The sequence below is a fragment of the Balaenoptera physalus genome, assembly GCF_965194825.1.
Source record: "Balaenoptera physalus genome assembly, chromosome: 9".
In the NCBI taxonomy this organism is placed as follows: domain Eukaryota; kingdom Metazoa; phylum Chordata; class Mammalia; order Artiodactyla; family Balaenopteridae; genus Balaenoptera; species Balaenoptera physalus.
In genome coordinates, this window is record NC_138888.1 from 25,247,242 (window position 1) to 25,259,352 (window position 12,111).

Consider the following 12,111-nt stretch of genomic DNA (forward strand, 5'->3'; position numbering starts at 1 on the left):
AGTTGTGGCGCACTGGCTTAGCTGCTCCGTGGCATGTGGGATCTTCCCGGACCAGGGCTCAAACCCGTGTCTCCTGATATCTGCCCAATGACATATGTGGTCTCCCCACATCCCTCGTCCATCCTCTCCCACATTTGCCGAAGTAGGCTGTCATACTGCTCTGATGTAGGGCTCACTGGAACCATCTTGCTGGTGAGGTCCAGCTCCAGTTTGCCGTCGAGCGCCTTGCTGTCCTAGCTGCAGTCCGAATTAAAGCCACTGTGGAGCCGGGCGGCAGCCGCCGCGGCCTAGGCCGCCCCCGGAGAGCTGAGCTCGGGGGCGAACATAGAGGCCGAGACCGGCGAGTCCATCCGGGAGCGACTCTGCTCTGCCACCATCTTTAATAACTTAGGCTAATTCATCTCCCTTTGTTACCATAGGGAAAAAAGGTCCATGATTTTTGTTCACACTGAAAACCACAAGCTATTTCCATGAGGAATTTGCTGCTACTATTTATTATAAATAATTTTTTCGTTAGTTTTTCTCTAAGAGCTTTGAGTTAAGAGGTCTTCACAGAATGTTATATAAAGCATTTCTGCCTCTTATTTGTTCTATATCACTTTGGCACTTTTACTGAGAAAGAGGTAGAATTAAGAAAGAAATAGCAACAATGCTTGATCTTAGAAAACAAAAATTTATCAAAATATGATGCTGGACTACAAATTAGAACTTGCAGTGTGATATGACTATAAAGAAATAATGTCAGGGTGAGTAAAAGGGAGGTATATTGAGATAGTCATGTAACAGAATAGGTGAAGAAAAATTTTGAGGCTTCTTCAAAGTATCAGTAGTTAATTTTGGTTCTAGGAAAATAATGGTAAAGGAGAATGAATTTAAATGAAGAAGAACACACAAAAGTAACTCATTCAATAAATATTTGAGTGCCTAATATGTGGTAGGTCCTGTGTTAGGCACTAAAATGTGAAGGATTTACTTATGAATAGATTGGAAGGTTAAAACCTATACATTGCTAAGTTATTATATGGCTGTCTATATAGGAATCTGAAGTATAGTACTAACATTTAACGGCAAATGTCTTTCTTTCTGATGGAGAAACTCGGGTGCTATTTATTTTATTCAACTTGCCCATGGTCAAACAATGAGATAGTGACAGATATTAGAGCCATATTTTTGATACAGGTTCTAAACAGATTAGGTACTCCCCATTAATTTGGCAATCAATGTGATTTTCAGACTGGGATTATATTCAAAGCCATGTAAAATTTGGGAAGATTGGAATGAGAATTTAGTTACCATTGAAATTCCTTCTGTTTTTAAATTACAATTTGAGAGCTTAGAGAGGCCTTAACTAATTAAAAGTAGAACATGATATCACATAATACTTTAAAAACCACTTTGAAATCCTGTCGTGGATTTGTAGCTCTCTCAGTTAAGTCTGTAAATGCTAGTGAACCTAATGATAAAAGTTTGTTTCGTGTGGGCTCATTGACTTTGCTTTTTGCTCATGCCTGGGCTCTTTCTCTCCTTTTGCTGTGTGTCTTGAAAATATATGCTGCTTCTTGATAACAAGGAAGACTTGTAGAGAAAATTCGAGAGAATTAGTGTAAATCAGCAGTTCCCAAAGTATATGCCAAGGGAATATTGAGGGATTTTTATCTGATAAAAAAAGGTTTATATTTGGGAAAAACTGATTTAAACATGACAAGTCTTTGATATACAAATGTGCGTGGGGACACTCCAACAGGGAATTATAGTATCCCCAGATTTATTTGAATAGAAAACCTAATTTTTAAAAATACCTTAGTGATTAATATTCCATGGAATACACTTTGGGAACTGGTACAAATCCATCCCTACTAGAAAAAGATTCAAAGTATGTGCCCTATTGCATTGCTATGTACAACACTCTTTTTTCTACTTATTTCTAACTAGATTTTATTTTCATGGAAAACTCTGGTTTCAGGTTAGACAGTAAGTTGCAGGAATAAGTATTGCCTGATTGTCTGATTGTTAAGATGTTTGTTTTGGGAACGTGAGAAAAGGAAATTCAGATTATAAATTACTACTTGTGAAAACCTTCTGTTAGGTTTTTATGAGTAAATATTCCTAAACTAAAATATATTGTTTATAGAGAATTTCTCTTTTTTAAATTGCAGACGTTGGGGATCAGCCAGGTGAGGTAGGTTATTCAGGCTCTCCTGCAGAAGCACCTCCAAGCAAGTCTCCATCAATGCCGTCACTAAACCAGACTTGGCCCGAGCTGAATCAGAGCAGTGAGGTTAGCAAAGCTTCCCTTTTCTCTCACTAACATTCACTTTTTTAAGGTAAGAAGTTCCGAGCAGGGTAATTTCAGCATATAGCTCTTTCAGCATGCATGCATAGTTGAGGGACCATATCAAATGTGACTGTTATAGATATTTGTAATTATATGACTCTGAGGTTTTCAAAGTACTTTTTCATATGTATGTACTATCATTTAGTTTCCACCATTTCATTCCTACTAAATCCCTGTGAGTTAGATGGGGCAGATGCATGAACTTAACAGTCAAAAGGGTAAATGTCTTGGACAAGATATCTTACAGCCAGTAAGGGACAAGGGCTGAGATTTGAACACAAGTCCTTTGGACGTTCAGTCAGCTAGCACACCTGCTGTGTCACACTGCCTTCTCATTCCTGTAAGCAAGGCCTGGGATAATAGATTTGGAATCTTAGCATTGGAAGTGATATGAGAAGCCACTAAACCAGCTTTCCACATGAAAAAAGTATTTTCTACATTCCAAGCTATTCATAGTCATTTATTTTATTTAATACAAAATGGAATGATTTAACCCTATTAAATGCAGTGGTTAAAGACCATGTCATATAAGACCAAGCCAGCCGTGGAAAACAGAATTTGAGAACCACCCCCCCATTACTTTGGAACTCCATTATACAAAACAATAAAAGTAGGGCCACTAAGATTAGAATAAGGGAAGAGGACCTGAGGCCCTGCCTCCACAAAGCGCCCTCTGAGGCCCCTCTGCTAAACCTTCATGCTCTGTAGAACTTCAATTGAAAACCACTGCTCAGCCTGTTAGAGCACTTTTCTTTGTGAACAAGTTATATTTTTTTTCCTTACAGTTTTTCGTATCACTTTTAGATAGTGCTTGAAGCTTCTGTGCTTTCTGTGTCTTTTAAAGCCAGAAAAATACTGGGTTTAAGAGACACTAGTTAATTTTGGACAACTGAAAAACAAGAGAAGCAATTGGCAGGTTTAAAGTACTTGCTGCTGCTTTATGGCGTACTCACAGATACCTGCTTCTGAGACATTATAATATACATCCGTCATGCTGTCAGATATAAAACCATTTATAAGTGTTTTTCTGGAGGGAAGATTTAAGCCTTGAAAGAATTTACTAGTAGAGAGGCTTTATGGAGAATAGGGTCAGTGTTCTTGAAACCACTGTTTTTGCTGCCTTTATTCATTTCTGTCATTTTTTTTAAAAAGCAGTATCAGATTAAAAGAGTATTTTTACTGATATCCGTTCATAAATAAAAGCAACTCTTTCTAAAACATGTCAGTTCAAAAGCCCATCTTCATTCTAAATAAAAATCACATGTGATCATTAAAGACTAGCAATGGAAGTCCCTTTCAAATCTGATTTAAGCAGTTGCATTTTCCCTTCTTAAATATTCTTAGCAAGTTTCATTTTGTGGTGTTTGCTAATAAGGACATGAATGTCATAATTGTTTTTTTTTACTATGTGTGGAAAGTCAAAATGTTACTAAAACTAACATTGATTTTTGACACATTTTAATTATTTATTTTTAAAAATTTACTTAGGATATGGAAATTATATTTTAATTTTCTACCTCAAAGCACTAATATTCTTTCAACAAATATTTATTCAGCACCTGCAAATATGGATGAGGCACTGTAGGGGATAACACTAATAATAGTCCGTAACATTTATTGAGCACTTTTGATGTGCCCGTTCTGTTCAAAAAGCTCTTTGCATATATTAACTCTTTACACCCTTATAACAGTCCTGTGACATAGGCATTATTAGTCTCACGTTACAGATGGTACAGCTGGAACACAGAGAGGTTAGATAACTTGCCTGAGGGAGTACAGCGCAACTAGGATTCCGGTAGTCTGGCTCCAGAGCCTGTGCCCTTAACCATTGTACCCAGGTTACAAAGACAAGAGCGTTTCTCTGCTCTCCAGGTAGCTTACATACAGTCTTGTAAAATCTCATGCCACCAAATAGGTAGACAAATGTCTTCTTTTTGGAAAATATATTCTGCATCTAAACTTTTCTCCATAGTTAGATAATTAGGATTTTAAAAATTCTTTCTGTACCTATGCAACAATAATTATTGCAGAAACTAATTATATTAACAAATATTGGTAAGTCACTTCCCCGAAGTGATGTCCCATGATAAAAGTGAATCACTGTGGATTTTCTTTATTCAGGAAACACGCTGAATGCATCGGTATTTCTTAGTTTATCTTAACTTTATGATTTTAAAACTGATCTTTAGGGAAAACTGTTGAATGATTGCATTAGCCATTTTTGTAGATAATTTTTATAAATGTGTTCAGTTGCTAACATTTAGTTTCTACATGTCTTCTCAAATTGAATATTACTATTTTAAATAGTAAGTCGAACTTTGAAGCATAAAAATGTATACTTTTCTATACTGAATTATATAAAAAGAGGATTTTGGTTAATGGGGTAGGTGTGTCTGTGTGTAAACATTTGTGTGTATATATTGTATATGTGCAGATGTTTTTCCTTCTTCAGAGTATAACTGGTAATTCTTAAGAATCAAATTTTAATGATAATTTTAATATGATTTTGATATAAAATCCTATACTGTTTATTACTAAGATCTTCAAATGGAATTTACTAAAATTAATAATCACTTATCACTCCACCTAATTTGAGGTATTATATTTGTGTACCTCTTTTAGAAGAGTAGTATTTCATATCAAAATACATCTTCTATATATAACACATACTCAGTTGCTTGATTTGCTCTCATTGTGGCCGCATTCTGATTTTTCTAGCATGGGGTTGGAGGTGGGCGCCTGATTGGCAGTTTTGTCTTGTGGTCTGGCATGGTCCTGTTCGTAATGCTGATTACAGGGGTTGACTTGCTACAGATTGACATAAGCTCAAACTTATATTAATTCCAGAATTCTTTGCATTTTATCTCAATTATATTTTATTAAATATCTATACATATGTACAGAATATGTGCACATACATAATAGAATCATCTTTCAGGGGTCGCACTGGCAAGTCGCACTGACTTGCTTCGTTTTGACCAAAACTTTGGTACTCAGAATTCCTTAGTACCACCAAATCATTGCATTAACATTTGGATTTTAAAAGAAGGATTTGAAGTTATTCTTTCTCTAGTCAAGACAAACCCCTTTATATTTTTCTTTTGTCACCATTTATACCACTTAGACTCTGTTCCTTTATTGTGTTTTGAGTTGAATTCTGTAAGGCTTTGAATCCCTCCCATAGAGATTGCAATAAATTGTTACTGTACATTTGATTGTGAAGCTGCTCACTTTACATTACAAGATGACCCAGCATAGATAATGTAGAATGTTTATGGAAAAATAGAACTGACGGAATTTTGTCAGGCCTACGAAACACAACTTGCAGTGCAACCTCTGAATTACTTTGCTAAATCTTCTCCGGTGATCTTTTACTCCATCTTTCTCATCATGCTGACTTGTCTCTCCTCTGTCTGTTCAGCAGTGGGAGACATTTAGTGAACGCTCTTCAAGCTCACAAACTCTGACCCAATTTGATTCTAACATTGCACCAGCTGATCCTGTAAGTCAATCACTTAGCTTGCTTGTTTGAAATTAATTTTATTAACCCAAATTTTCATTCATTATGGTTTTTAGCTGATCTGCATGATTCAGTGGAGTGCTTAGAGGGAAATGGTGGCAGGCTTTTCAATTTTTGTGTGTTTAATGGTGGAAAGAACTTTTTTTTTTTTTTTTTAACCATTCTTTGTATTTTCTAGTTATTTTAATGAGAGAAATCTATGTTTTTAAAATCCGGTACATGTGTCTAAAGGAGCATTTTGTGACAATTGATTTAGTTGACCTTGTTTTCATTTGCTAATTGAGTGTATGTTTTATTTAAACATATAATGCTGATTTCAGTGTAATGACAGTAAATACTATTTTATTTGTATGCTTACACATCATGTAACATGTGCTATGTATGTAAATATGCAGTGTCATCTTTTATTTTAACAGTCCAGATGGTACAGCTTTGACTTAATTAGTATGTTGAGTCCTGTTACAAGAGAATCAAGTTCAGCAAAACAATAGTGTTGTTGGTCAAAGGTTCCCATTGTGCAGAGGAGGCTCTGTCTTGTCTTCCTGTGGTTCACTGTGTTGCTTTGAAAATGCTACAAAGTTCACATCCTGATTTAAAAAATAAATTCTGTCCCATAGATTGAACTTCATATAAGCCCCACCTGTCCCTCAAGTTATTTGAAAACTTCTATACTGTAGCTGTTACAGTCTTCTCACTGTTCACTCCTGCTTTTTCTTTTATTTTTTATTTTTTCCAATAAAGAGAAGGACGTGCTAATAAGTACCTCTCAAAGAGAAAAGAGGAAGTAAGTAGGAAGGGAAGAAGAGTGTAAAGGTAGGATTTTTAAAAATGAGTTCAGTGAAAAGAATTGGAGAAAGTGACACAAGGCATTCTTTTTAGATGTTTCTGACCAAAGACAGCCAGCATTTATTAATTAAATGTTAAAATAGTCTTGTTATTTATTATGGATTTGGGAGAAGTGGCATTTAAAGATAATAGTACATCTTCAACGTTTTAAATTAATGGCTCTTTGGTGTGTTTTATAATTTTAAAGAATTTATATCTATTTGAAATAAAGAGAATGCTGTTATATTGAATTCAAACAATGTATGGAAGTGTTTTAAGTGTCTATTTTATAATCTATTCATTATTCAGGGACCAATTAATATGTAGATTGTCTGAGCCTTTGGCCTTCTGTTTTCTTACTACTTTGAGGACATTAATCTTTGCTTTTAGTCTCTGAAAAATGGGAAAGAAATAAAAAGGCAACACTTAACAATTTTTACTGCTTATTAGCAGCAGTAATTAAAGTTTCTTGGGAAGTGACAGGTGCTATAAGCTAAAAGAAAGTTTTACTTTAGCTCTGTGTTTCATTTCTCCATATTATTCCTATCTCCTACTTACAGAGTTAAGTTAATTTTATTTACAGCACTTAATAAAAGTATTTTACAGGGAAGGATGTAGCAGTAGAGACTCTTTTATTCTCTAACCCTTAAGAGATATTCACAGTAATAATTCATAGTATTATGATCTTTGTCAGGCCAGAAAAGAACATTAAATATAAAAATCTAGAACTCGGAGGCAAAATAAATTGACTCATGACTGGCAGGAAATGCAGGGAAATAGTTGAGTTAATAACAGTGATATTCTTGTAACTTCTTGGAAATAATATCCAAATTTGTGAATTCCAGCTCTAGTGTTTTAAATGATATGGCACAATACTTTCTTTTGTTATTTCTAGTATGGCAGGAGGCTCTAGGAAGGAAAATTTTAAATGGTTAATTGACATTTTAAACTTGAATTTAGACCTCTAAATTTGATAAAGTTGGCAGTCTTAAATATTTATAATCTGGTACCTAGAAACATCTTTTTTCTTTTACGCTGGCAAACTATAATCTCACTATAAACTTTCAATTAGTACAATGCCCTGCTTTCAGTGAGAGTCTGAGTTTCTTAACCTTCATTTAATTCTTACCTGACATATTACCAGTCTACAGAACACAGCCTGTGGCCACATTCCCAAATGATCCTTTGCAAGGTTTATATAAATAAGGATTTTAAGTAAGTAAATATGGTCCATTCAGTTTAGAAGAGACTCACATAGGAGAAGAAGAACACTACAGTTCTGATATGAATTTAACATACCTTACAGTGTCAGAAATACTTAATGGAATAATTTTTTTTTTTTTAAGATTTATTTTTTTTTTTTTATTGATTGATTGATTGATGGATTGATTGCTATGTTGGGTCTTCGTTTCTGTGCTAGGGGCTTCCCCAGTTGCGGCAAGCGGGGGCCACCCCTCACCGCGGTGCGCGGGCCTCTCACCATCGCGGCCCCTCCTGCCGCGGAGCACAGGCTCCAGATGCGCAGGCTCAGCAATTGTGGCTCACGGGCCCAGCCGCTCCGCGGCATGCGGGATCTTCCCAGACCAGGGCGCGAACCCGTGTCCCCTGCACTAGCAGGCAGACTCTCAACCGCTGCGCCACCAGGGAAGCCCCTGGAATAATTTTTAAAAGCCAAATTTTGACAAGTAGATATTGCTCAATAAAGTTTGTCTGTGAAGGACTCCAAACTGCTCTGTAGCACTTAGAGACAGCCATCACCCAGTGCAGTGACCTCACATGCAAACTGAGATGGTTAATTATTAGGCTCCCAGAATTGTTATGAAACTGAGTTTCTGATATCTCATTTCCAGAAACTTGATTACTTTTGTTGAACTGCTTATTCTGGTAGAATCTGTTTCCACCAGGAAATTCTAGACTGACGAGAAGTGCAGCGCACTAGTCTCTGCCATGAGTTATCTCTGATTTTGAGTGCTGTAGAATGTTTGAGTCACTCAGGGTATGAAAAGGGAGTTCATCTGATCACTGATTATGCCCAGCCAACTCAGTTGGTTTGGTGGAGCCCCCTTCCAGGTGCCTGTGTTATTCTCCAGGAATACCAAGATGTCAAAAAACAAGTCCAGTCTTAAGTAGACCACAGCTTAATCATTATAAACTGATGGTTGTAATATAGCTGACTGTGATAATTACCATATGTAGCCGTGAACAAAACTGTGGGCAGAGAACTGTGGGCTAACTCAGCCCAGTGTGTTTGGGAAAGTTTTCACAAAAGAGGGTATGTTTGTATGATGAGTTTTGGATGAAACTCTGAATTGGCAGAAGTGGACAAGGGCGTTCCAAACAGAATATCATGAGCAGGAGCGATTCAGTGCAGTGAGAGAATAGGGTAGACGTGTATGGGGGAATGATGGGCTGAAGAATGCGGTTGAAACGTGACTGGGAAGATCTTTGTATCCTAGACCAAGGCTCTGAACTTAATCTCGTAGACACTGGGAGCTAACAAGAAGTACCATGATAAGATGGGGGCGCCAAAGAGGTAGCTGGGGAAGATCATTCAGGCAACAATGTGAAGGACTGATGGGCTCAAGAGAGAGTGAGGTGATGAGCACCTGAACTAAGTGACACAGGAATAGAAAGTAGGCAGGGCTGGTTTCAGACAGACAGGATAATAAGATTTAAGCCAAGTAGAAAATGTAGATATTTGAGCACAATAGAATATTCAATAAAGTACTAAGATGTATAAAATCAAGTACCTAAATCTATGATACAGATGTGCCATGGGTGTTTAGGAATGGGTTTCCTAAAGGCTTTGGGTGATTTGAATAGTTAGAAGAAAGTGAGCAGAGCCTGCCAGTCAAGTCTCTTTACTTTTTTGTCTATTTTTAAATATGGGGATGCTATTTTAGAGCAGAGAAAGTGTTACTTTGGCATCTTGTGGCTCAGGACTCAGAGACTTATAGGCATTTATGGTTCTTCATTTGGGTGTTGAAATGCTTAAAGTCAAAGCTCTTTATTCTGCTGCACATCGCAGTCACAAACCGAGCTTCTGATCCACTAGTTCTGAGGCTGGGCCTGGTCATCTGTGTTAAAGCTCTTCCAGGAATTGCCTTGTCCTACTAGTAGCAGGATCCACTGGATTAAAGGTGTTGCAGGCTCGTAGCAACAATTAGTTACATGACTGAAGTATGCAATAGGAAATTGATTCGCTGGTACAGAAACATATGCAAATTATTTAGAGAATGAATAGAACAGTCATGATTTTCTTTTTGGGGGGTCATTATTGTGACTTCCCTTTATTGTACTGGAAGTATATGGAAAGGCTACTTAATATTTCTGTTACAAATTTTATAAATATGACTTTATGTACATACATACAGAATATATATTAGATCAATATTATGAGTTAAAGCATCTAATAAGTTTTCCTTGCTTGTTTTTTCTTAGTGTGCTTTGGGTTTGGAATAAGCATGAATCTATCATGCTTTCTCCTTTAATCTTGCCTTAGAATGTTAAATTCTGATTCTCAGCAGTTATTTCTGCTATTAAAATTGTAAGTTAAGAAAATAGTAGTTATTCTTAAAGCCATGTTTTTCATAACCATAAGCATAACAAACAGCATCTTGGGTGTGTATTGTTAATAATTTCCTGAGTATGACTCATTCTTATGTGAGAAATCTAAACTTTTATCCATCTGTTATGTTCATCTTTTATAACTGTAACTTTAGAGTTGTAGGGGAAATGTTAGTTCAGGTTTATTAAATAGTACATAACCCTGTCCAGAATCTCAGTGGTGTAGGGACAGGAAATTACTGTAAATGGATTTATCTGTATAATTGCAGTGAAGAATTCATTTGTTATAAATGGGTTGAATTTAGAGATTATGCAAATAAGCCAAGGAGACCTGTCAAACAGGAGATGGTATGCTAGAACTTGCAGAGGTGTGGTGTTAATACTGTCACCAAAACAGTGTCCAACTTAAATTGAAAGGTCATTATCCTTCATACTAAATTATAAACTTAAACTCATTACTAGATATTTGAAATTTAAGGATCTCAAGTTCAGTCTTTAGCAGCAGCACATACAGAATATGAGCTGACTCCTAGTAGAAGGGGCTGAACTCCTGTAGGCATGTTTTTCAGCTGGTCTGTTGCTGTTAAGCCAAATGCTTGATCCCGTTCTAGCTCCTCCCCTGGGTGTCTCAGCTCCCAGGGCCAGGCCTATCTGGCTACCCAGATGCACCTTTCTCTCTTCCTTCCCTTTTGGAGAGGCTGCCATACATTGCCTTATACTCTTTTCAGAAGTTTATTCTGTCAGTTCCTTTACCCCTCTAACTAGACTTGCCACTCATGACTTAAGTTGAGAATTATCAGATGGTAGTATAGTCATGAAAAAGTTTAAGGAAAGTATTAATGTTAGAGTGGGAGTGTTACTTATCCTAACTCTTAAAAAAATGGATTCCTTTGTGAAAGTTTTATGCATGAATTTTAAGCAGTTCTGTAGAACTAATCTATAGAAAGCATGTATCATGCCTACTGTTACAATATGACAGGCATCTCATTAACTTTGTTTTATATATGAAAAAGAAAAGTGTCAGATTTTTTGAGCAGTTTAGTGAAAATGAATTCAATCTGTTGCTTAGTCTTTGGGTTCTCACGAAATAGTTCCTTTTAACCTCAAAGGTCCAGATTTGTATACTTTCATCAGATCATTTCACACTTTGCCTTTGAATATTGTCTTGAATTGTATTTTTATAAGGTCAGTTTTTTCCTCAAATCTTTAATCACTCAAAGTTAAAATGTACTTTTTGTAAAACAAATCAGATTATTAGGCATATATAGAAAACTTGATTTTTTTTTAATATAATTCTGGAACTTTTATTTAAAAAATTAATTTTCACGCTTGCCTTAGTGTGCATGAGAAACTCTGTCCACCAGTTTTTGAAGTGTTTTTAATTTTGGTTATTTCAGGGTACCTGCTTGGCATTTTTAATACAAATTCTGTATTTCCTCCCATTTGTCTGTAGGATACTGCTATTGTTCATCCAGTTCCCATTCGTATGACTCCAAGCAAAATCCACATGCAGGAAATGGAACTTAAAAGAACTGGCAGTGGTAAGGAAGCTGTTGCTGGATTGTATCTTAGTTTAGTGGGTTATATTTTAGATTAGCATCAAACCAAAATACACAGGTAATCATTCTGAGTTCAGGTTTCTTTTGTTAATTGCTTATTTTTTAACATAATACTTTCTGCAATTATATATGTATTGTGTGTGTGTGCTTGTATTTTTTTTAAATTTATATTACAGTTTTAAAAGCAAATTACTGAATTTAATTTATAAAATTTTTAAATAAGGACGTTTGGAAAACGTGACTTTTCTAATACCCTGTGGGTTTTTATGATCATTCTTGTGAATTGTACATTTAAAGTATGTTCA

The 12,111-nt window shown here is 36.0% G+C and overlaps 1 protein-coding gene across 15 annotated transcripts in view; it reads left to right on the forward strand.

Annotated features, from left to right (window-relative positions):
• REPS1 (RALBP1 associated Eps domain containing 1) overlaps window positions 1-12,111 on the forward strand; it is an 80,040-nt gene that overhangs the window by 53,362 nt on the left and 14,567 nt on the right. For 10 of the 15 annotated variants that reach the window (XM_082474602.1, XM_082474603.1, XM_082474611.1 and 7 more), the window contains exons 9-11: window positions 2,157-2,278; window positions 5,757-5,837; window positions 11,701-11,788. In XM_082474602.1, the coding sequence (XP_082330728.1) occupies window positions 2,157-2,278; window positions 5,757-5,837; window positions 11,701-11,788 (291 nt within the window). The remainder of the gene's footprint in view (window positions 1-2,156; window positions 2,279-5,756; window positions 5,838-11,700; window positions 11,789-12,111) is intronic. The other 5 variants (XM_082474604.1, XM_082474606.1, XM_082474607.1 and 2 more) reach the window with 2 other exon arrangements.